Source organism: Teleopsis dalmanni, chromosome X, assembly GCF_002237135.1.
Source record: "Teleopsis dalmanni isolate 2A chromosome X, ASM223713v2, whole genome shotgun sequence".
NCBI classification, from domain to species: Eukaryota; Metazoa; Arthropoda; class Insecta; order Diptera; family Diopsidae; genus Teleopsis; species Teleopsis dalmanni.
Window position 1 is genome coordinate 56,841,425 of NC_051848.1, and position 27,387 is coordinate 56,868,811.

The following is a 27,387-nucleotide window of genomic DNA, read 5'->3' on the forward strand; positions in this document are numbered from 1 at the left end:
TCTTGTGCCAATTCATGCCAACAATGAACTACATTTTTACAAAGAAACCGAATAAAAATAAAAGATATAAAATAAGGTATTTGCAATAATATTTAATAAGTTGAACGAAATAAGAAATATGATTGTTTTTATTGTGTCAAAATACGAAATGATGTTTTCTCAATCTTAATTATAAATAATAATTTTAGTATATAATTAAGTTAATGAATAATTTACTGCCATTAAGTTTTCCTTTAAATTTGTAAATACAGCATGAATGGAAGTAAATTTTTTAATTTTAAACTCGCAGTTTATCTAAGAGAATGTATGAATTATTATTTTTCATCATTTAATCATTCATTTATTTTTCTTTTTTTAATAATAATAAACTATTTAATAATAATCTATATATATTTACTTAGTTCCCAATATATTCATTAATTAATATTTATTAATTAGAAAATAAATAGATTAATTAAAATACTAAAAACTACATATACCTACTAGTAACATTGAAGAACTTTAGAATAGGAAATGCTTGCAGTGTCCCATAGGAATGCGAATAAACGGGATATCAGCTCCCAACGAAACGGAGCGCTGCAACCATGTTTGATCTTTTGTGCTGCAACAGACCCTAACCGAACATAAAACATTCCGCTTTTTAAATGAAATCCAAAATTTCAATAGTGTTGAGGACCTCCTAATGTCAAAAGTGTCAAAAGTGAAGAAAGTGTATCTCGACTCAGTAACCTCTTCCTAGCCCAGATCAAGGCTGGGCAATCACAGAGAATGTGACTGGAAGTCTAGTCTGCAATCTATCTCTTCCGACAAACCCATTTTGTTACAGAGATAACGCAGTCCATGGTAACCCATTAAATATCCTACCAGCAACTTCAACTCTGTTCTAATGTATTAACTTTTATTTCGCACGTTTTATTTTGTGTATATCTACGCGTGTTGCATTCATCAGGAGAATTTCTATCTCTATACTGTTGAAGAAAGATGCCTTAACATAACAGTAGGGGGGAACCAGCTCTTTAGCCTAATGGTTACCTGGAATGTCGCGCCAGTAGCGACTTCTCTCAACTAAAAATCATTTATCAATCAGAGACTTAGTTGTAAACCTCTGGCTCCGGTCCAGAGTGACAGATCCTAACCTCGCAAGATTGTCGGCAGACTCATAGATATAGATTCCTGTGTAACCAGGCACCCAGCAAAGCATCATTTTGTTTTTGCTTGCCAGCTGCTGCAGCGTGTCATAGCAGTCTAATAGAGGCAGTGTCCCATATTTGTATAGAGACTTTATTATGGTCTTGTAGAGACAATCATTTGTTTCATTTTTAAATTATTTTGTTGTTGCTTTGTCTTTATGTGAACAATTCATAGTCAATCTATGAACTATATATATACATTGAATTACTAAACGATTAAGTGAAGTCATTTATATATAAACTCTCCACCTGAATGAGAAAGTTACTTATACTTTTGTGTAATTTATTTTCTAGCTATAAAGCTAAAATAGAAATGTCAGCTGTGCAAGGGTTTACAATGTAGGTCCTAATATGTTTTCTTGTGGTACATAATTTAATAGAAAATAGATTTCATTTTATTCACTATATTACAGTAACTCCTGTTTAAACGCTCTAAATAATGAACTCAAATACTTGTATATAACAAGCAGATCAAAAATGTTCTGTCTGAATAACGAATGCACTCTCGAAGTAACGAAAGACGTTCTACTGAACTGAAAAAAGAAACATGACCTAAAGTCCGTCAAAACTTAAACACGAAAGACTTTAACATTATATTTCGTGCTACATCAAAAGTCTACCATATTAAAGATAGATACCTTCAAAACTAAAACTCTTAAGCAATTTGACTTCCTAATTTTTTTTTTTTTGATTTAACTATTCTAGATCCGTCAATAATTTTTAAGATTTAAAATAAAGCAATACCGAATTTTTAATAAAATTGAGGGCTAAGTATTGCTATGGGTTGATTTATTTAAACGCCAAAACACTATAATGTTGAAATGGGAGAATAGGTAGTACACACACAATTTTGAATGGCAAGAAATTATAGACCCTTAATGATTATATTATTCTTTTGAGGTATTGCAGTTAAACTTATCACTTAATAAAACTAAGTTATATAGTCTTGGAAGTATTCTTCTTTCTTCTCCTATTTTTTTTCTTCCTAAGGATAAACCATGAACGAATATTAAATCGTCTGGAATTCGATTTGAAGATCGAATGGAGATATTTTTTAATTAAGTATCTAATAATTTCACGAGCAAATTAAATTCAACTCTTGTTTTCAGTTGATATCTCTCAGAATCTTTACTTTTTGCTATCGATGGACATTTTTGTATATCTTAATTAATATGTTTAAATTTTGACATTATACTAATGTTTAATTTATACATGTACCGATGTTGGTATTTTTCTTCGTTGACTAGATTCTTTGGTCTTTTAAAGATATGAACGTGAAGTTTTAGTACTCAGTTATTTAAGTCTTATAGCTTTGTCTTTGATATCAATTCGCAGATTTTAATGAAATATTGATGAGCTTAAGGTGATCTTTATAACACCTTGTTTTGAATATTTGAATTTTATTGATGGTATTCTTAGTGCCATGCATTTCTTTAAAAAAATTATATTCATGAGTAGTTTGTAGACGACGATTATATTTTAATATTAAGTTAATTATTATATAGTGAAGGCTAATAAGCAATCTATTTTCACATGAATTGTTTATTTAGACTAAAGTTGCAGATATCTTAGTATATCATCCAACTCTCCATCATATTTTTAAAATCAATATAAGAGTTTTTTAATTTGCTTTCTTCAACATCAAATGTTTAATAGAAACATCACTTGCATACTTGAAAACACATAAGTCACGACAGTTCAAGGTATATATTCTATGCATGTTAGACGCATTAAATATCCAACAACAGTGCTAACCCATAACACCACTCTATATAAAATGAGATGTGTATAAAAGCGATCTATATAGAGGACAGTCTAAGGTAATATTAAGTCTACTCGGGCCTACTAATTTGATAAAAACACTTTATTTATTTTATCAATATTATTCTTGTTAATATTTTTGAATATATATATACAGGTTGAATACAGGTTGCTGAACCAATACCGATAATCGTATATTAAATATATTATTATTATATTATATACATTATATATCACAAGTCATATTTTATATATCTTAAGGTTGTTATTATTATACAAGCTTGAATAAAATTTTTTTATTTATATATAAATCATTATATATATTAATCATGTATATATTAATAATTTATATTATTAATGATTAAAGGTAATTGATATTACCAGAAGACATCGAAAAATAACTTCAAATTTTTCTACACTGATATTATTTTATATAAAAGATAATAACTTACATATATGTATGTAAGCATTAACTTTACATTACTAGTCCAACAATGTCTAGAAAGTCAAGTTAAATGATATAGTACAATTCATACTTAATAATCAACTAGGCCTGAGTTGCTTTAGGATACTTTTTGTAGATAAAGCAAAGCATATTACATATTACAAGAGTACAATATATCTGTATCTTCTCAAAAAAATAAAGTAATACATTGTTTCGTCGTATATTTTTCAATTGAAAAACAAGCTGTACAATAAAATATGTCCTAGTAAAACTTTCATTATGAATATTAATTATACGAGTATTCTAAATTTGATACTAACATAAGTACATATTTTTTTTCTAGTTGAAGAAATAGGGTCCACTTAATATAGATGCAACGACACAGCAGATTTGTGAGAAACGAGAAAGCCGACCAACTAGCCAGAAAAGGTGCGGCCTTATAATTAACTACGCCAAGACCTTCCTGTGGTCCTTTATGGAGCTTATTTAAACTAAAAATTAATGAACAACTGAACTAATGAATAACTAATGAATAACTGAAGACTTTTAGGTTAACGTAATTGACTGCAGACAAGCTAATGCTAAACCTAAAAATGCCAGAACTAGGGAGCTTCTAATCTTGAACAGAAAAGGCATCCAACTTGTCACAGCGTTTCTCACCGGACATTGCGGAATCAAAAAACATCTGTCGACTCTATGTATAAGAAGGAACGATAGCTGCAGACTTTGTCAAGAAGAAGAGGAAATAGCAAAACACATTCTGTGTCACTGTGATAGTCGTGCTAGACTCAGACTTCAATACTTATCAACTGTCTATCCACTTACAACGGAAACATCTCTACAAGAGAAATAGTAGCATTTTTAACTGCTACGCGCCTATAGAATTGAAGTGGGCTTGTCACAATAATTCTCTTAAGGATGCAGGGAGTTAGTGACACCTTCTTAAATCTAATCTTATCTAACCCTATTCAAATATGTTATAAAATTCAGAACATTTGAAAAAAACTTTACACACTTTATGTTAACAAAACTTCAATTCACCTTAAATCTGTTTATACTGAAAATAAAATATTTTCCAATTACGACGAGACTTCCAGTCACATTCTCTGTGACTGCCCAGTGTTGGTCTAGGCCAGAAGGAGGTAACTGGATTGAGAATTACTCTCCCCTTCTGACATTACAAGGTCCTCAACGGCCGACATGCTGGCTTTCATTCGAAAGGCAGAATATCTTCTGTTCGGTTAGGGTCTGTTGCAACAGAAAAGATTAACCATGGTCGCAGTACTCCGCTCTGGTTAAAGCTGGTACTCCGTTTATTCCTATACACATATACGAACAAATTTACGTATTTTATTTCTCTATTAATAATTAATACAGTTCTTATATGATATCAGATAGATAGATGTGGCATATATATAATAGTAAATAAACAAATTATATATACAATATCATACGACGACTATACAACATTTATTTAAATAGTAATTTTTTTTTGTCATTACTGGTTGAAATACAAATCTTTCGGTAATTCGCACATTTCAGTAATCCGAACAACCTCTGGAACATAATTGTCAGAATTATCGAGAACGTATTGTTGGGCACAAAAATTTGACTTTTTTATATTTTTATTGTATACGTTTATATTTTTAACAAAAAATAAAAATATATTAATAAAAAGCACAAGCTGATCTGGTCTTTCGATCAATCAATCGATTAATTTTTCGTATTTTTCATTATTAATAAATTAGCTTGAGTAAATTATAATAGTTTTATATGTTCAATTCGTTATCTATGTATAGAATAAAACTTTCACAGCAAAGTAACAAAACTCCAGAAAAACGTGTAAACATTAAAGTCAAATACTTTGGCTTTGTGTCAGTTGATTAACGTGCGCTGACTCTGAGCTTCATATTTGGCAGGGCACGAGTTCGATTACTAGTACTAGCGGTCTCAAAAAATTATTTAAATATAATTTAATACAAGTATTATTTTCTAGATCACTGATGATTGGTACTTGGCAATACTCGAAACAGCTGTATGGTCAGTCAAAAATTTAATTAATTAAAATAATATAAAATGAGTTTTTGCTGTTGTAGTTCAGTACTGTTCGAAAAAACTCTATATTATATATAGAAAATATATATATATAAAAGATACTGATCCAAATAAATGAAAAAATATATATATTTAAGTCAATGATAAGGAAATTATTTCGGATAGAAAAATGATAATATTAAATTTAAAAAAATGTATTTATTATTAAGCATGTAATAGTAATATAAATAGTCTAAAAAAAAATAATAATAAAATATAAATTATTAAAATTTTAAGTTTATTTTTAAATCTATTGTATCGATCACTAATTTTGTTAATATATTCAAGTGGAACCGTCTGTCCACTAGTACATTTAACAAACATATATAATACCATCTATTATTACATTCACATTTTGATGTAAATAATGAAACTTGATTTTGAACAATACTCGACGAGTATGTTTTTGCATACTTTGAGACATTCTTTTATTTCTAAGAGAATATAGACAACGAACATTAACTGATTGTAATCATCAACAATTGATCGTAATCCAAATGCATCTTAAGTGTTGTTTCGAAGCTATGTGCCATAGCCATGTATTTTGAAGTGCTAAACTACATGATTATTAAATAAACTTACTTAAATAAAAGAAATTATATATATATGTCTTCTTATTTCCTTAACTTTTCTTTTATAAGAACTGCACAACAAGTCGTGGATTAAAGTGAATTGAAGATAGAGTTGTATGCAATTGTATTATCATTGCTCATGTAATCGAGCAAGTCCAGCATTCGTTTGCTAATTAGCACTTCTTTAGCGTACTATCCAAGATGGTTAGTAACTGGTGAGATAATCGTATCAGATTATCAGATTATAACCATTAGCATCACCAACCATGACCATCGTGCTATGCTATAACAGTGTATAGCCTATATCAGCGTATTCAGGGAATCGCTGCGAGTATTACAATGCTTGCTTTACAACGTCTACTCACTTTACAATTTGTGCTGAGTTGAACGTTCAGGCAGCGCCGTTGCCGAATAAATTTTGCTTCAGTTTTGCATTTCGGCATTTTGTATTTGAACAGCTTTGATTTAACTATAAAAGTACGACGGCTTGGTTCAGTTTGTATCATTAATTCGTTAACTTCAGAGCTATAGACAACATAGCCAACTGCAGAGTCTTCCACGTTTTCTGAAATTTTCGTGCGCGGCACAGCAAATATTTGAATAAAATTCACAAATTCAATTTATTATCTGCGACAAAATCGTGTCTGTTGCTTGAGTATTGCATTCCCAGTATTGAATGCAAAATTTTTAATTAAAATCATAAAAGTGCATATAAAATACATTAAAGTTGTTGTGTTAATAAGGAAGGATTTTTCAAATAAATAGAGCATATATCAAAATGAAATTGCTGGTATGTATTGATGGCATATGGTGGAATATGTAAAACAGTAAATAATAAAAAAGTGAATTTTTATGGGAAACGGAATCAAAGTTATGTCATATACAATGTGATAAATAATAAAAAAAAAAAAATCAAAATATGATATTATTTAAAATTACAAGTGAAGTATTTTTGTCATTATAGTTATATACATTCCAGCAAAATTAAAAAAAAAACAACTCAAAAAAATATGAGATAAATCTTGTGACTTACAAAGTTTTCCTGTATGTTTTCTCATGGAGTTTATGAAAAAGAAATTTTTTTATATCATTCTTTTATAAATTCCTTCAAATTTTTAAACATCTTTCAAATATTCAAAAATGTTTATTAACAAAAAAAAAATAAAGCAAAATTGTATCTCGCAAGATTTCGCATCAAAAGCTCATCCATGAGTGTAATAGATTGAGGAGTACAAAAATATAAAATATATTTCCTTTATGCAAACATCTAGTGAAGTTTTAGTTTCCACGCATAATAGAGACGATGACCGTTTAAAATTGAAATCATTGGGCAAACCAAAAAGTGTGACTAAAATATTCGCCGCTATAAGTTCGCAGTAGCAATAAATAATTAATAACTTTCGATTTTGCACGGTTAATTAATGGTGACCTGTTTTGCACAGTTTTCAATTAAGTCTGTTTTGAGGCTAATTTTCATTATTTTATGCTTTCAATACTCTTTACACATGTATTTATTAATTCATCCAACTTTATACTTATTACGAGAAAGTAGGAAGAGACCGACTTGTAGCTATTAGCACCGATGCATTAAGCCATCAATTTTACTACATTGTGTTTATGTTCATTTTCCTTATAAATACATAAAAAATATAAAAAAAATACATAAAAAATATAAAAAAAATATATAAAAAATATTTAAAATATATATAAATGATTACGAAAACACGTACAAGCTTTAATCTATAAAAATAAGACACATCATAACGCACATAATCCAAAATTTTTATTTTATAAATACTTGTATATAGTAAAGTAAATATATAAAATAAATAAAGAAAATTTTAGAACTTGCAACTAGATTTTAATGAAACTCCTTCATATCTTTCTTTACTAATAGCGTACAGCACTGCCCGTAGCATTAGTGCTACTTCTAGCCATCACGCACACACAAGCCGAAGCCGAAAAAGAGCCTGCAGGTGCTGAGAAAAAATCAGCCGAACCAGCAGAAAAAGCAGCTGAAACAAAAGACAACAAAGCTGACGATAGTGAAACAACTAAAGCGAAGCGTGGTTTACATTACTACGAAGATTACCATCATCACCATCACTACCCAGCACATGAAGAGAAAACTATAACTATTATCAAAAAGGTACCAATACCAGTACCAATTGAGAAGCATATTCATGTACCAGTTGAAAAACATGTTCATGTACCAATTAAAGTAAAGGTGCCAAAACCATATCCAGTTGTCAAACATATACCATATGAGGTTAAGGAAATTGTGAAAGTACCACATGAAGTTCCAGCACCATATCCAGTTGAAAAGAAAATACCCTATCCAGTACATGTACCTTATGATCGTCCAGTACCAGTAAAAGTTTATGTTCCTCAACCTTATCCAGTTGAGAAGAAAGTACATGTTCCAGTCAAAGTACATGTTCCCGCACCATATCCAGTCGAAAAGAAAGTACATGTACCAGTAAAAGTACATGTACCAGTAGAAAAACCATATCCAGTTGAAAAGATTGTACACTATCCAGTTAAAGTACCAGTTGAGAAACCAGTACCATATCATGTAGACAAACCAGTGCCTTATCATGTTGAAAAACCTGTACCAGTACCAGTCATTAAGAAAATACCTGTTGCCGTACATGTACCATATGATCGTCCAGTACCAGTACATGTCGAGAAACCAGTACCTTATGAAGTTAAAGTACATGTACCTGCACCATATCCAGTTGTCAAGGAAATACCAGTAAAAGTTGAAAAACACGTACCATACCCAGTTAAAGTACCAGTTGAGAAACCAGTACCCGTGCACATTGAAAAACATATTCCTGAATATCACGAAAAACACATTAGCTATAAGGAACCAGAATTCATTCATAAAAAAATTGAAGAGCATCACGAACCTATTCATCATCATGAAGCTATTCATCATCATGAACCCATCCATCATCATGAACCCATCCATCATCATGAACCCATTCAACATCATGAGGAAATACAACATGAGGAACATCATGAAGAACATCATGAAGAGCAGCAAGAAATTGAACATCATGGTTTGGAGAGTGAAGGTTATGAACATGGTGGAGAGCAACATGGCTTGGAGGAACATGGTTTGGAACAACATGAATTGGAGCATCATGACTATGAGGTGGATCATCATGATTATGGCCATTACGGCTCTAGTCATCATGGTTACTAATTATGTCATTTTTTTCTTTTCTTTCTCTCTTTACAGCATTAAATTGTGTAAATGAAAGTTCTGAGAAACGCTTAACGTTACAAAAAATTGGGTGAAACTGACTCTAAAAAGTGAAAACGGACCTACAACGTTCATTACTTTTTAAAATTGTTACTGAGATACTTGGCTCGTTACTAATTGAATCTATTGATAAGTAAACTTAAAATTTATTATGTGAAAAGTAGTTTAAGGAATATTTTATACTGATTTTATACTATATTAGGTTTACTTTAGTGTATATTTGTGTATATTTACTAATTTTGTATAAACATAAAATATAATATAACTTATTGGCGCACAGGAACTCCTCCTCCTCCTCGTCGTATGTCTACTTGTGCCGTCCAGCTTGTGATCAAATAACTATTATAAGAAATGTAGCCGTTAAGACAGCTTTTGCTTAGAAGACTTTTAAGTTAAGAAACTTAAAATTATATATTTTTTATATAATTTTAGACAATTATAATGTTGAAATGTTGCGATGTCTCACAAAATGTGAGTCGACTTATTTTAAGTTAATATTTTTAAAACAATGTGACCGAAATGTATTATTTTATTTTAAAATATTATTTGTTATATTTTGATGTTACAGAGGTTTAGCCAAATATTTTAAAATAAAAGTTTAAAATTAAATTTAAAAAAAATTGCTTTTTTTTCAATAAAATGGATATTTAAAATTTGAGAATTCTATTTTAAAGCTACTGAAATTAAAACTACTATATTCTTTGAATATATATTTTATCTCAATGATTCAAAGAAATTCAAAGATATTTAATTTGAAAGTTAGCATTTTTAATGCTGTGACTAATAACTGATAAATAAGAAATATTGAGGTAAACCATATAGAACTTACAATTTTAATTAATGAATTTAGATTTTTGTTATTTTATTACATAAATATTTAATTTGAAATAATTCACTTATTTGACATATAATTATGATAAGAATTTTTATTTTTCCCCTAGAACTGACATAAAGTTCTATCTAATACCAAAAGTCGCAACGCTGACGTCTAAATATTATTATTGCTAAAAAAAAATATCTTATTGGAAAACTAATATTATTTTATTCTATATTTTATTTCCAATCAATTATATTAAATGCGTTACTAATATCTTATCGCATAAAAAGCAATCAAAAAATATTTATATCTTTAAAATATTATACTTAAGGCTACACTATATTGTTCTAGGCCTGAGTTATATTAGTTCCCTAATAGGCAATACCCATATACCATCCTACTTACATACACACTTACATTAAGACTATCCGTTACTCGAATAAGCAAATCAAAAGCATCTCGCAAGTCTATTCATTTCAAAATATCATCGACCCGACCACGACCTACCTTTTTTTTGATATCAAGTTTTTTCTATGTGTCTTTTTTTAAACTCTTGAGCTGATTCTATTATCTAAGAAACCAAAAAAAAAATATTTAGGACAATAGGCGTATTTTAAATTTTAACCGAAATATAAAGTGTCTACCCAAAAGATGCTTCAGGACCAAAAATCATTAATATTTCAATACCTATTAATTTAAATAAATTTATTTAATTAAATGAGTTAAACAATTTTTTTGTTTTTCCAGGTCTATTGACTCCGTCTTACTAGTCCAGTTGTGTATTCCAAGCTTCAAGTCAGAACTACATGAGGAAGATCATAGCAGATCTTACGTAGAATATGAGCAATTCAACTATACTTTTTTTTTTAGTATAGTTAGTTAATGCCGTTAATTATAAAATTAAAAACTTCATGCATTTAACATATGGACAAGATACGAACTAAAAAATGCAGCAAAATCATATATTTCAAAATTTTTATAAGACGTTTTTTGTTTGTTTTTTACGACATATAACTCATTTTTTACGACAATGAGAATCTATTACGACATAACGGTTTTGTGGTTAGCAAAAGATCTCAGTCCAGCACTTCACACCATTCCAAAAAAGGCTTATTACTATCCGCAACAAAGACAAATTTTTTAGCAACGCTTAAATTTGCATATAGTGCCTACAGAAGAAAAGGACGATTTCTATATGAGACTCGAAAAAATATATAGCGCTATCCTGTTCATAACGTTAAATTAATCGCGTTAATTTTAACGCACACTTTTTTTTTGTAACCTTTCAACGGTCCAGAAACTCAGCCTACTTGAATCCACCTCTAACAACGATCATAGACTACTAGATTTTGGATACTGCGCGTAGCATGGTATTATGTAGTATAATACTCCCTGAGCCCTGTATTCATAAGGTAACGTGACTCTCCTCCAGTCAATTAAAACGAAATTAAATTGATCGTAATTGACGAAGACATACTTTAAGTCTGGTAAATGTACGTTCGCTGCCTGCTTAATATATCGATTCGGATTCACTAGATATGAAGGCAGCTTACTTCCGCGAGCAGTACATATTCCTAATAGGATAGTCGAAATATTTGTCGCTCAACTTTCTAAACGGTTAAATATTCAACTTCAACGTTTTAATAATGCTGGTAGGTAATGGGGACGTATATTTCAAAAGTGCACCTCAATTTATTAACCAAAAATAAGATGAGGAGTGTCGCCAGTCTACTTATGTCCCTTTTACTATCTAAAGAAAAACTAGACTGTCAACACAGAGATTACAAACAAAAGTCTGCTTAGTACTTAAGTACAGCTCACAATAACTTTTTTACATTTATAAAATTATAAATTTTTTAGGAGTCTACAAGCCTAAAAAAAAATTTAATTACACATATAACAAACTGATTTCAATAGATCTGAATACAAAGAAGATGATTTAACTGTAATAATTACTATTATAATTTTATCTGTAAAAATACAGAATTTGGTATAAGTCTATAAGTAATCACATAAAAAACTATATCAAATCATAGTCTTGACATATATCATTGGTTAACAGATTTTAATTTGCATGTGAAATTGGAATCATGTCCCGACTAACATTAATATGTAGTTAAGGACAATAAAGCAAAATTGCTCTCCAATAGTAACACAGCTAGTTCCATGTTCATAATGAAAGTATAAATATGGTTCAAAGTTTTAGACGATGACGTTGCCGTCTGTACTCGAAGTGAAAAACAGTTTGCAAACATCTTTGTAGGCCATATAGGCTTATCTGAGCATTGTGTTTTGGATATATTCACAACTCCTTCAAACACATTTGCTTGTCTTACTCATACATGAATAAGAGCCCTTAAGAAACATTTTTCAGGTTTAAAATTGTCATAAAAATTCAAATAATTTTTCTCAATAATTGTGGTAATCGTTTTTATTATTATTATATATTGGTGATATGCAAGAAAACGCTATAAATATAATAAATAATAAACATAACACTATGTTTAGACACATCTTAATTTAGAAAAAATCTTAATTTCATCTTTGGTTCAACAAAATTATATTATTTTTTCCACATAAAATTCAGTTTTGAGGTTAGAACGCAATTAAGGAAAATGGCCTTTCTTTATAGAAATTCTTTATAGAAATTCTTTATAGTTGTAATAATCTACTTTTAAAATTTCCCAGATACAAATGGTGCTTGGAGCATGTAATTTTTAACATTTGATTTGTAAACAAAACACATATGATTTCCTTAATTTGGGGCAGTATGAATACTTTCGAAATTTGAGCCGAGAATTAGCAATACGCCTATAACACAAACACCACTAAAAGACCCAAGCTATAGCATGAGTTTATATACGAGTATTTGTAAGTAAAAGGACAACAGAACAACATCAAATCAGATCATCTTATCTTATGTATGCCAACTAAAATCTTTCTGAGTTTATTAAATCTCTTTTCGCGTTAATTGTGTTTTCAGCAACATAAATTCTATTATAATTTAGTTTAAAAGCTATAAGACAAATAATTAAATTAAGAACTTTATACCGCGTGACACGATATCTGTTTCGAATAAAAACGAATGATAATAGTGACGAAATTTGAAAATCAAAATAAATGTTTTAATAAACATTTTAATTAATAACACGGAGATACGGTGGGAGGATAGCATAAAATATCTGGGGGTCACTTTTGACAAACGGTTCAAATGGCTTAAATATTTGAAATACAAGCGGAATAACTGCTCTAAGATTCTACATTTATTGAAGCCGCTATTTAATAATTATCACTTCAACTTTAAAAACAGAAAGTTACTTTATACACAAGTAATTAGACCAGCACTACTGTACGGATGTGTTACATATAGCAAAGCCTCAAATACTGCTTTAAAGAAATTACAGATACATCAAAACCTGGCTTTAAGAAGACTGTTTAAGATTTCATGGTATATTAGATCAACATACATACATAGAGATCTTAGGATTGACTCAGTGAAGAAATATGTCAGAGACAGAGCTCTAAAATTATTCTCTAAAGTTGATACGCTACTTAAACCCGGCCCTTACAATCCTCAAGTCCACTTCTGGATTCTCAGGAAGATATGCTGATTCAAGGTCCGTCATCAACTTAAAGACAAATAAATGATATGATTTCTTAGCCTAGTTAAAGCCTAGTGTGGGGTAGTGATAAGCCCCCAAGCTATTATAGAGTAAAAGTGCGTAACAGCACTAAGTTCAAAAAAGAAGAAGAAGAAACTAAATTTTTTTTTTTATAAACCAAATTAAAAAAGTATTCATTGAATTTCTTGCACCAAAGTTAATAACGTAAGCTTAGAAAATTTAAAAAATTTTTTATTTTGTCAAATCAGTTTAGTCAATTCAATTTTGTTTTAACTTTCAGAAATTTGTTTCTGCCGTAGTTAAGATTTTCATTTACAAAGCAATTACTTAGGAAAGATGGTATGTTCTGATAATTCATTCTTTTTTTTAATTTCGCTGAAATAAATATCAACATATCTTAGAGCAAAAGACGACCAAGACAATGCGCCCCGTTGGTCCCACAAAAGAATGTTATGGAGGCTTTATGTGAACTGGATCAGGAGGGACGCAAGATGTCCATAACAGCAGTAGTAAAGAAAATAAAGCAGCAACATCCCACAACTGTTATAGGTTTAAAGTCACAAAGGATTATCAAATGGTATTTGAGGGGATTGATTGCCAATGGACTGCTTGAACAGATATCAAAGAACTATTTTAAATTTGGACATCGTGCCGGTTAAGTTCAAATGTAAGCTACTTAGAACAAACAATAACTTATAAATCTTCAAAAAAAACTTTCAATAAAAATCATGGCTCTCCCATGAAAATGGCTTTTTTATATTTTATTTTAATATGCATTTACTTCTTTTATTAGGACCTTATAAAAGAAGGTTAGATTATAGAAAATTAAAGGAATTAAATTAAATGAATATCAATATTGTTAGCATATTCTGACGAGGTGATATCATATTTAATGTAATAACAAAGATTCTGATATAGGTCCAGTATTATTTCTCTAACATTATGTAAAGTATAATGTCATTTAAACCACAAACTTTATTCAATGTTCCTTTATTAGTAAGCAGTTTTTGAATTCACATGGGCTTGTACCAGCTTAGTCGTCAACACCATTTGAATGGCAACAAACTGCCAACAATCAAAAAAATATCAAAACAAGGCCTCAACTCGTATTGGGTAATCATCGTAAAAATATCAGAAAGCTTTAAAAATTTATAGACTTTTCGCATTACTGCATTTCAATAATAATTTGAAACTATTTTGGTAGGAAAATTTAGACAGGTATTTCTTTGTTATTTGCTTTATTGGAAATTAAGTTATTCAATGAGGATTTATTAGAGGACTACAAACAATTAACAGTCGGAATACAAAAAATTTGAAAAATTCTTTTATGCTTTTAAAAAAGCACGAATTCATATTGTCCAATGAATCTTATCCAAGTTGATGTAAAATAAACTAGTAGATATTCAAGCAGTCATACATTTAATATCAAAATTGTTAGTTATATCAAAACTAGGTTTCTTAGTGGAGGAATAGTTTTGACTTTATATATGATACCAATGGCAAGTATATTAAATGAATTGGCAAATGAATGAGCTCTTCGGACTTGCAACAGATTTTTTAGTTCTAATTCACGGAAAGTTCAAACCATATAAAAGAGAAAGTAGAGAAGGCCACTTCCTTCTTGCACAAATTAATGGCTAAACACAGAAGGACCCGTTGCGGAAAACTGAAAATTGCTTAAGGTAACAATAAACCATTTTTTTCTGTAGTAGCGAAGAGTGGGCTTACACACTAGACTGAAACTGAAACACGCAAAAAAAAAAAATAATAGCGGTCTATTGAAAGGCGTCCCAGCGTGTACTTAACGAATGGCAAGTGAAAATCAGGAGCAGACCATTACTATGTGACATGAAAGATGAAACAATAGCATGTAAAGAAGACGGACAGCTAGACTTGAAACGTAATATAATCATCTGGCTCAAACCGAAATCGATAGACAAATTATACCCATATGCTGACCGGACATAGATACTTTTGTAAGTACCTGTATCGCATGGGAGAGGCGGATCTCTCCGACTGCATTTATGGCAATGAAAATTATGATGAAACAAAGCATATCTTCTTTTACTGTAATAGTTGGCTTATATTTAAAGAAGAGATAACAGTTCGGATGGGACCAATAAGTCCCGAAAATAAAATGAAAAATATGATAGCAAAACCAGAGAACTGGTGAATGATTGAGTTTTATGTCATTCCATTTTTCAAAGTAAAAAAATTACATTTAAAAAGGAGAAACAGAAATTATGCTAATAAGTATTGTAGACACCAATAATTCGATACAAAAATGGAAATGTAGATACAGATCGGAAATGAAAAGAGCATGACTTAAAATGCCATCATAAAAGGGACCTTCCCTGAAATAATGCGAAAGCAGTCCCGACGGATATAAGTCTCTCTGGAGACGGAGCGTTTAAATATGTTTACTACTTAATAATATGTTATATTGACCTGTAAAGTTATATTGACTTGTCTTTTGAACTGTAGGTGTTTTTTAGTATGTAATAACAAAAAATTAATTTTATTTTGAAACATTTTAAAAATACTCGATATTATAAGTAGACTACTGTGAAACGCTTCAGCAATTGGGAAGCAAACGTTAGGTACAACATTGACGAATGCGCTATTATATTAGACCTTATTGTAATGAATCCATGGTAAATCCTAGAAGAATAGAGTCAGCAGCCGGCCTTATAATTCTGTGGCCTTAAATCTTAGAACAAGTTGTCAATAATTTAGTTACAGATAAAAAATTTTGTATATTATAAGTGAAAGAAGTCGATACTTATGCGATACTTCAGTTAACCGCTAAGCTAAAGAACTAAATCATCGAGAAAGTCACTCTATGTCCTGTGTTACTATTTGAACAAGTTGGATCTATCTGAGGAGAACCAATTTGTCACTTAATGCTATTTTGAATGACTTTTATACATTGATATCAGGATGTCCTAAGCTGGTGTTTACTTTTGCGTCTGATATTGAAAAAATTTTTGAAAGAGCTATTCCTTCACAAAAGACTAAGTATTTTCTCTTCAAATTAGTTGTTAGCACAAAAGACGAACTACTGTTACAAGTAGAACCAATTTGTCAATGCTATTTGCTATTTTGAATGACTTTTATGCATTGATATCAGGATGTCCTAAGCTGGTGTTTAATTTTGCGTCTGATATTGCGTCTGGTACGATCTGCAAAAGGTATTCTGTCACAAAAGACTAAATATTTTCTGTTCAAATTAGTGGTTAGAACAAAAGACGAACTTCGATCTAGGATCTGGCAATCTAGGATCTATAAACTTTAATCTTACCATTTATTTGTTTTAAAACTACAAGTAGACATCTAAAACTATCTACTTACTCTTTAATTTAACTCCTCTATTATATTTCAATGGTCATTAAACTTATGGGTATTGCTTTTTATACGTCAAAAAAAAAATGGCAAAAAAATTTTTTTCATCGGTAGTCCCATTTTTTTCATCGGTAGTCCCATTTAAACGTGATACATAAATTACCATAAGTGTTCCGCACATGTACGAATGTCCAAATCGGCAACTCAGTAATGAGCTATGTAAGGCACAGTGACATGCAAATTCCTAAATTAACTGAACAAACACTCTATTGACGAGTTTGGCATACTATTCGCAATTTTGAAATGTCTTTTGCAGTTTACGTATCTGCAGTGCGTCAACGTTAAAATCTTTGAAAAACCGTGGTACGTAGCTGCCAACGTTGTTGTTTGTGCACGTAATTAAAGCAGACCACGGTCAGTCCGAATTGCATTGAAATTATTTGACTGCGCTACGCGCTTTTAAACTCAAACCCAAAATTCCGATCCGGCGGCATAGATCAGCGCATTTCTTACAACACCTAACATAATTATGACCCGTAATGTGCATAGTCAATACAAAATAATATATATAGAAAATTATATTTGAAAAAAAATAATAAAAAAATTGCTTATGACCATCATAAATGTTATTGTTGTTATTGTTGTTATTATTATTGTTGTTGTTGTTGTTGTTGTTGTTGTTGTTGCGCTCACTGTTGCGGCAGCTCTGCTGCTGTCATTGTCGTTGCAACTGTTGCGTTGCTTTGCGTTGCGTTGCGTTGCGACTACAACCTTTCTGCTTTCTGTGCAGCAGCAACAACAGTGAAGTAAGTATATCGCGTCTCAAGAAAGAAATATATACACTCATATGTATATTTCTTTAATTTATTTTTCTTATTATTGTTTGCTTGCTCGTATGTCTAATACGTTCATACTTCTGCATCTTTGGTGCGATTGGCAACGATCCGAAATATAAAAGTGCGGCAAATGCTTCCACTTCTATCATTAAACCGTTTACCGTTGAGCCATTCACACCGTAGCCGCAAAGGCCTACCCGCGTTACATTGTTGCTCGTGCGGTGAAGTAAATAAATTTCAGAAAACTCACTTTTGTTGTCTACAACAAAGGCTGAGTGACTAGCACAGATTTTCCATATACTAATATATATTTTTTTATTTAAAGCTTATTTTCTTGACATCGGCATAAAAAGGATTAAAAAAGTCGCTTATACATTCCTTTCGCATAAAGGAATTTTTAGAAAATCAGAAAAATGAAGTTCGTGGTACGTATTAAGAGTGTTAAATAAATGAAAAACAAAAGTGAAGAAAACAATTTGTGTTAATTAAAAAATCCAATTTCAAAAATAAACAAATATAATAAAACATAACTTGCCAGCACACAACAACAGTGACTGCAAGATATTTTACTGAACATTACTGTTATTACAAATCATGTAAAGCAACATGCATGAACAATCAGATACAGTATCTCACACAAAACTGTTGAGTATTTTACCATAAAACAGCTTAAAAACAGCTTAAATAGTGTAAAGCAATAAAAACTGTAAAAAAAATTAAACAAAAACCAAAATAATTGCAAACAAATTTAACGAAGTGTTGCAAACTCAAAGTGTTTACCTACCCATAACTGTAAAAATATTGAAAATAAAATAAAACAATTTGTATGGAATAACATAATTAACATACAAAAAAAAAATAATATTTCATAATTAAGAAATTAATTAAATCCTTTTCTTAATATATTTACACACGTTTAGAGAACAACATTGCCCCTAGCACTTGTGCTACTTCTAGCCATCACACACACTCAAGCCGAAGCCGAAAAAGAGCCTACAGGTGCTGAGTCAAAGTCAGTAGAGCCTGCTGTAGAAACAGCAGCAGCTGAAGACAAAAAAGCCGATGATACCGAAACTACAAAAACGAAACGTGGTTTACACCACTACGAGGACTACCACCATCATCACCATTTACCCATACATGAGGAAAAAACTTTAACTGTTATCAAGAAAATTCCAGTGCCTGTACCAATTGAGAAGCATGTTCACGTACCAGTTGAAAAACATGTTCATGTACCAATCAAAGTAAAGGTGCCAAAACCATATCCAGTTGTTAAACATATACCATATGAGGTTAAGGAAATTGTGAAAGTACCACATGAAGTTCCAGCACCATATCCAGTTGAAAAGAAAATACCCTATCCAGTACATGTACCTTATGATCGTCCAGTACCAGTAAAAGTTTATGTTCCTCAACCTTATCCAGTTGAGAAGAAAGTACATGTTCCAGTCAAAGTACATGTTCCAGCACCATATCCAGTCGAAAAGAAAGTACATGTACCAGTAAAAGTACATGTACCAGTAGAAAAACCATATCCAGTTGAAAAGATTGTACACTATCCAGTCAAAGTACCAGTTGAGAAACCAGTACCATATCATGTAGACAAACCAGTACCTTATCATGTTGAAAAACCTGTACCAGTACCAGTTATCAAAAAAGTGCCTGTACCTGTAAAGGTACCCTACGAACGTCCAGTACCAGTACATGTCGAGAAGCCAGTACCTTATGAAGTTAAAGTACATGTACCTGCACCATATCCAGTTATCAAGGAAATACCAGTAAAAATTGAGAAACATGTACCATACCCAGTTAAAGTACCCGTTGCTAAGCATGTACCCGTGCACATTGAAAAACATGTACCCGAATATCACGAGAAACACATCTCATACAAAGAGCCAGAATTTGTACATAAGGAAATAGAAGAACACCACCATGTGCCCATACATCATGAAGAACACCATGAACAACATTACGAACATCACGGCTACGAAGTAAGTAAAATAAATTGACAATTTTAAAAATTATTACAATTGCATAAAACTAATAATGATATTTAAGTCTCAATAGTAGACTAATAACTAATAGTAGATAATAATAGATATTGTGTGCACATTTATAAACAATTATATTAACATTATCATTATATATTATTGTATATTTACGGGACATTTCGTACAATATTATATACTGATTATTGTGTGTTTACGGAAATTAAATGGGTGCTTTTTAAAATTAACAATAATATATAATACAATTTTCGTAAGCCTTACTTTTAAGCCATTATTTCCGAGCTATTGTCTTTTTAATAGCATATTAAGCTTTAAGCTATACAATACTTTATATGCGAACATTACAGTTATAAGTAAAGCTTTAAAGTTATAAGTATGATTTTAAAAAAAAAAAAGATTGTTTCGACTAAATTATGACACCTTATATATATCTTGTTTAATTTGAAAAGTGAAGCCCATTCACCCACACGAACAATGTTCGTTTCTTGACCTAAAGATATATACTTGATCATTTACTTTCAATATATTATATTATATATATATATATATTATATAATATAAATAATATATATATGTATATTTGTATATACAATATAATATTTATATATATATATATATATATATTATATATATATATATATATATATATTCTTATTATTCATTTGTTGCTAATAGAAGTCAGTGTCATATAAGCACTTTTACTTTTCCTTGTCTTCGTAGCTCTATCTGTAGCCACTCGTGGGTTTATATACATATGTATATATTGTTAATTGCATTATACATACATATTACGTATTAAAAGTAATTATTTTTTTTAAATTTTGAATAATAAAATAAAATATTTTTCTCCTTATTTTCAGCACTAAGGATCGATCTCTTGATTATAATTATTTGAGTATTCTCCATATATGAAACGGAAGTGATAACGAAATTGGAATTCTTTGAAATTGACACAATTTATTTGCATGGCCTCATTATCGTTAAAGATATTTTTAATTTAAATAACTTTTTATATTTTTTTAATCGAAATTAGCTTAAGCCATAATTTTTTACACAGTGATTATGCTCAGTTTTAAGGAAGTTTAAGGCATATATTTAAGCGTACTTTAAGTTCAAATATAACACAAAATAAGGTAAAAAGTGGCGCACAGGAACTTCTCCTCCTCCTCGTCGTTAGTCTCCGTGTAGCGTCCAGCATGTGATCGTTAATAGTTCTAGTAAATTTAGCTCGTAGGGATAACGTAAGCGTACAAGACTTTTTAGCAATAATTGAAATTGACTTAATTTTATTTTTTATTGTATATAAGCGAATTTATTTTTTGATTGAAATGTTATAATATGAAATTTTAGCGCAAATTTTTTTAATTAATTTTTATGACGAAAAATATAAATGAATAAAATAAAAAACACAAAAAATTCGAAAATTTAAGTACATTTTTTTTATTTCTTTAAAATGGGTTTGGAAATAGCATTTATGAAAAAATATTTTTTTAATTGGAACAAACACGCAACTGATCTTCAGTAAAAAATATAAGTAATTGTACTGATTTCAAAAGAGCTACTTATGCCATAAATATTGCACGGCACAGAAAGTGGAAGCTTCATTTCAAAATAAATATAATCAGCTTAAAACTCTGTCCTACAGATACTGACTGACATTCTAGCGATATAATAAACGTTTTGGGGATTTTATATAACAACAATAATCATAAATATTGTTATGTAGAGTTCCAAATAAATCAGACTACTGAACTAAATTTAATAATTTTAATAATAAAGATTTTAATTGACATAATATTTCTTCCACGTAATATAAGTAAACAGTCAGATCACAATCAGATCAGAGAAGGTAACGCGGTGAAAAGTTTTTTTCACTGGAATCGACTTACATATCCTTTACCCATTTGAAATACTAGAGACCAGAGATCAGATATTAGTTTGCAATTAATTTGTCTACTGCCTTGATACTGCTAAACTATGCAAAAATGTAAAATACCATACTCAACTTAAGTGAGTCTAAAAATATCCACAGTATCACTACCAGTCATTCCACCATTTTGACAGTAACATTTTACTGTAGGGAAAACTAGTAGATATCAGAATGGAAACAATAAGTGCCATAGTACAAATGATTCATACATATTTTGTTACGGGGAATTGCAAATACACATTAAAAAAATAGAGATAAACGCTATATCTTAAACAGTCTTCAACAAAATCAAACAGTAACTGCCTTTGAACTGTATCGATTTAAAGGCGTATAAACCTTTTAGAAGAAGTATTAATAATAAGATTTAAATAATGTCAGGTAAAACTTACTAACATAGATATAGAATTCGTTAAGTATCAAATCGATTTTAGGTTGTCAATTATATCAGAAGTACTAAAACATAAAATATATAATATTCTTCAGTTTTTATATATGGGATATTTAAAGCACCACAAATTATGACTATGAAGAAGACCTAACATCATAGGTCCTATATAGATCCAACCACAGATCCAACCAAACCAACTGTTAATTTACTTAAGTAATAATATTCTACACATTAGTAACTCTAAATTCAGAGTAGTCTTGAGTCAACATATTTGAGAAATACTTTGCAAACATCTGTTTTTAAGGAATTGTTGTTTCACCTTATGTCCAAAGTATTTAGCCATACATCAAAGCCGTTAAGAAGCAGGGATCTTACTACCACAGAAGGCATATAAACAGAATCTAGTATATTATGCTCGACTGGTAATTTAATATAAAATATTACTTTTTGATTACCACGCCATCACTATGCAATTTCTTGAGTTCTTATTCTATAGAACATTCATTCAAGCAGATGATTTTTGGGAACCAACTCTGACTGGTTAAAACTGTCGAAGCATAACTAATAGGATTTTTTGCATTTTTCACATTACTATGACTAAAATCTACATTCACCAAACTACGCTTTAGTAGTCAAAACATTAGTCAACTAAATAGTCAGCCAGCAGTTAAAGCAACCAATGATAAAAATTGTGAACCTTGAATAAGAAAGACAATCCATAGCAAATATAATAGCATTATTGCTGCAATGAAGTACTCTAATACTCTTTGAATTGCATCCACATCAATCGAACTGACAATATATGGATCCCAGCGACTACTCATGTTTGCAAACCTAAATAGCATGCTCTAAAAAAAAAAAATGATTTAAGATTCCAATAAAGAAGTAATTGTCCAAATTGAAGCCTATTTTTAAACCAAAGAAATTGCTCTTTAAAAAGTGCATTCAAATGCTAGAGACAGTTTGAAATAAATTATTACTTTTCATTCATGAAGACTATGTTACTTCGTTGAATAAAGTCAACGTATAAAGTTAAGTCATCCTATATATTTGTTAAGAATTATATTGAACACAATTCCTTATTTGGATATCGAAAGATTCAGTTCCGATTTTATCCGATAAGCATTATGTTCACATTATTAATTTTCTATCCTCAAACAAGTTATATAAAGATATTCTCAGATAAATATTTTTTTGAAACAAAGGCTACCGAATCATTTTTATAGTATATTGTTCCAGGCCTGAGTTATATTAGTTCCCTAATAGGCAATGTCTATCTAAAAGTGAGAGTGAGAGTGACGATAATAAACAATTGATTGCTAAGGAATAAAAATTCAGGAGAGCAACGAATTGACTCTTGAGGTTGAAAGTATTATAATCGGTGGTTAAAAACATCTCGTATTATTATTTTCTGAAGAATGCGCTTACAATAATGATGTCTAATCTTTGTTATACCTATATGAAATCGATGAAATTTAAGTGAATTGTTTTTGGATTATAAAGTGCTTCAAAATTTTTTACAAAACTTTTACTAAAGTTTTACTAAAGTTAAATTTTACAAAAGTTAAGATTCATAGATCACACATATATTAATTTTAAAATTTATAACTTACATTTATCGCTTTATTTAACATTGAAACCGAAGATGATATTAACTTACCTAAAATCGAAAAAAAAATTAATGATAAATAAATAAAATTATTGTAATAAAATTATTCTTAAAATGATTTCGTAAATAAATATTTATTAGGTAAAATTTGAATTAATTAATATAAATAATAATCTTTGATTAGAATGAAATATTTACAAAAGTTTTTCGGTTCAATTTTTTACGCCCTACTACTCATAGTTGTACATTGCGGGCCTGAAGTCAGAGCTACATGATAAAGACCACAAAGATCATACGTGGGGTATAACCAATCCAAGTATACTTTTTTATTTTGTATAGTTGGTTAATATAGTTATACTATAAACTTATAAGCTTCCGATTATTATCGAGAATACATCATCCATTTCAAAATTTTTGTAAGACTTTCTTATTTGTTTTTTTACGTATGAGTATAGTATAATCTGAAAAACATTGCTTGTGAAAAGTGTGCCTTCTGTTACAAGTCGTTTATTTATAATCGTCCTTCAAAGCGATTTAAAGAAATAAGTTTAAATTTGCATATATGTGCCTACAGAAGTAAATAACGACCTAATCATAGATAACTTCTACATGAGATTTGAGAAATGTCCCATTCATAATGTTAAAATAGATGGCAATAATAACGTTTTTTTCGTCTGACCATTTAACGATCCGGAAACTCAGTCTTCTCGAATCCACATCTAACAACGATCAGACACTGATTGGTTTCGGTGCGGCGTGAAGCATTGTAATATGTAGTATAATACTCCCTGAGCCCCATATCAATTAATATGCAATTTAATTGATCAATTCGAAATTGACGGAAGACACACTTTATGTGTGCTGTATGTACTTTCGTTGACTGGTTAATATGTTGATTCGAATCACTACCTTCTTGCACCCAAACCATGGAGGAGGCTTAATTGTGCGAGAAGCATATATTTTCAGCAGATCAGCGAAGTCTTCCTCGCTCAACTCTCGAACCCCTTGAATATTCATCCTTTTCATTTCAATTATCCGTTTATGCAACGGGAGCATATATTTCATTCCCTACGCGCTATAGCGGAAGATGTCCTTGAATTCAAAAGTTTACCTTGACCTATTAATCATTAGTAAGATGAGAACTTTTGCCAGACTGAGAACTTTTTCCAAAGAATACAGGTTAATAGCCTGATTATTATTCCCACTACAAGCGGCAGATTACATTAAATTGAGGCAATGTATCAACTAAGATGGAAAACAAATGGTATATATACTTTTAAGGTCGTTATAATTCGTCATTGTTGTTGATAGAAAATGATTATTGTTGTCAATTAAATGCATAAAATTATGTATTAGAATGAAATAAAACAAAAATAAAATATACTAAACAAATAAACAAATAGAAAACATTTAGACTTTCGAAATCAGATCAAAATGTCTATCATACCATAGTGATATTGCTTATTATCAAAGAGGCCAATAACTTCCACTCTAGTATTTTCCTACTATACCAGAACAAGGTCAGGTAGTCGTAAGGAATGTGACTAACGAATTTCATTTCCTTCTAGATAATGACAAGATTCAGTCACATGAAACATAGTTTTCTTTTTGAGACAAAAGTACAGATTTATATTATATATATACGTATAATAAACTAATCATCATATGTATTTACTAAATAATAAAGATAATTTTTATACGAAGAAAAAACTCAATGAAACTACTACGTATAAAATGAAAACTATTTTTATTTATTTATAAAATTAAAATTTAATCTTTATAGTAAAATTTAATTAAGAGGAATATTTTGTTTATAAACAAATGAAAACATTCCTTTTATCATATAAATTATTTATGTACAATTTAAACGATAAGAAAAATATATAGTTAAACTAAAAAAAAAATATTCAAAATGCAAAATTATTTTGATACAAAATTAGATATACCAATCCCAATAATAATATGTGACAATGTAATCAACTTCATTCAGACTTCTGTAACAATAACACTGGTTCACAGCCAAAAATTTCGAAAGACTAGACCTACATTTCTATAGTAATGTAGGTCTATAATGTTCTATATATGGTATTAACTCTAAATTTAATAAAATAATTTTCTGTTAAATTTGCATTTTAAGGTCAATATGACAGAAGTGACTACTTTTGCAGAAATTGTGGTATTTAATAGAGAAGTTTCAAATAGTAGTGAGCTAAAACAAATTGAAATTTAATAATTAAAAATAAAAATATAAACAATTAATTCAACTATTCTACAGTTGGTTTAGGATTTCATTTAAATATGAATACAGCAAGTAGATTTATTAAGAAAACTTCCACAGCAAATTAACAAAACTCCAAAAATATGTTCGAACATTAAAGTCAAGTACGGCTTTGGGTCAGTTAGTTAAGAAGCGCTGACTCTGAGCTTCAAATTTGGCAGGGCACGAGTTTGATTTCTGATATTTGCAGTCTCAAAAAATTAGCTACAAATAATTAAATACAAGAATTATTTCCAAAGGCCACTTTTGATGGGTATTTGGTAATAGTTGAAACAGCTGTATGGTCAGCCAAAAATTCAATTAATTAAAATAATATAAAAATAATTTTTGTTGTTACTTTTTTTTTATGAAATAATTTCGAAAGAATAATTTTTTTATATTAGGTTGGCTTGCTAAAAAAACTACTACTTTGAGCAAATTTAGAAAATGGCATATAACTTTTAAAATTTTTATTCGATTTTTATGTTTAGGCATTCAAAACGTTTCTATTAACATAGTTCTTTTTTAAAATTTTTTTTTTTATTTCTTAGGGAGTGCCATCACATTGAAAATTATATGTACATTTTTATTAAAATATTTGTACGAGTCTCAATTTCAATTTGATATACAATCTATAAGTAAATTCAACAAATAATGTAAGTAATGGGGGTACTATATCCAGAGTGATGTTTTGAGAAAAATCAGAACAACAGTTTTTCACAAATAAAAGAAAAATGACACACAAAAAAAATGATTATAGTTTTCCAGTTATGCGAAAAATTTTACTACAGAAAATATAGATCTCTTCTTCAGAAAACATTTCTAATTACTTTTTAGATTTATTTTTCGATCTGTTTATCAAAATGGTTTTTTATATATTTTTAAACTGGCTGTAGGACCCTTCTTGTTAAATAATTTAATGTTTAATATTTCTTATTTTACTCTATATTTTGACTCTCCTTGAGCGTACAATATACCATAGACGATGGAACAAAGAAAATTACGTATCGTAATCCAGATGGTGACTCTCAAGGAGTGTCCAAATATATAGTATAATAAAAAATATTAAATGTTTAATTAATTAACAAGAAGGGACCCACAGCCGGATTAAAAATATATAAAAAAACATTTTTAATTATTTGTAAACTAGTGTAATTTCCAAAAACAAAATATGTTTTCACAGATATTACATCCACGATAGCGCACAAACTACAAAAAAAACATAATTTTTAACTGTTTTAAC

The 27,387-nt window shown here is 29.7% G+C and overlaps 2 protein-coding genes across 2 annotated transcripts; both read left to right on the forward strand.

Moving 5' to 3' along the window:
• The first annotated feature begins 6,840 nt into the window (after positions 1–6,840).
• Positions 6,841–9,273, forward strand: LOC119688453 (early nodulin-75-like). Its single transcript, XM_038103130.1, has 2 exons — positions 6,841–6,852; positions 7,960–9,273. The coding sequence occupies exons 1-2, from the start codon at positions 6,841–6,843 to the stop codon at positions 9,271–9,273; spliced, it is 1,326 nt and encodes a 441-aa protein (XP_037959058.1).
• A 9,284-nt stretch (positions 9,274–18,557) lies between these two features.
• On the forward strand, positions 18,558–26,117 carry LOC119688454 (proline-rich protein 4-like). Its single transcript, XM_038103131.1, has 3 exons — positions 18,558–18,578; positions 18,872–19,942; positions 26,025–26,117. The coding sequence occupies exons 1-3, from the start codon at positions 18,558–18,560 to the stop codon at positions 26,115–26,117; spliced, it is 1,185 nt and encodes a 394-aa protein (XP_037959059.1).
• Positions 26,118–27,387: the final 1,270 nt, after the last annotated feature.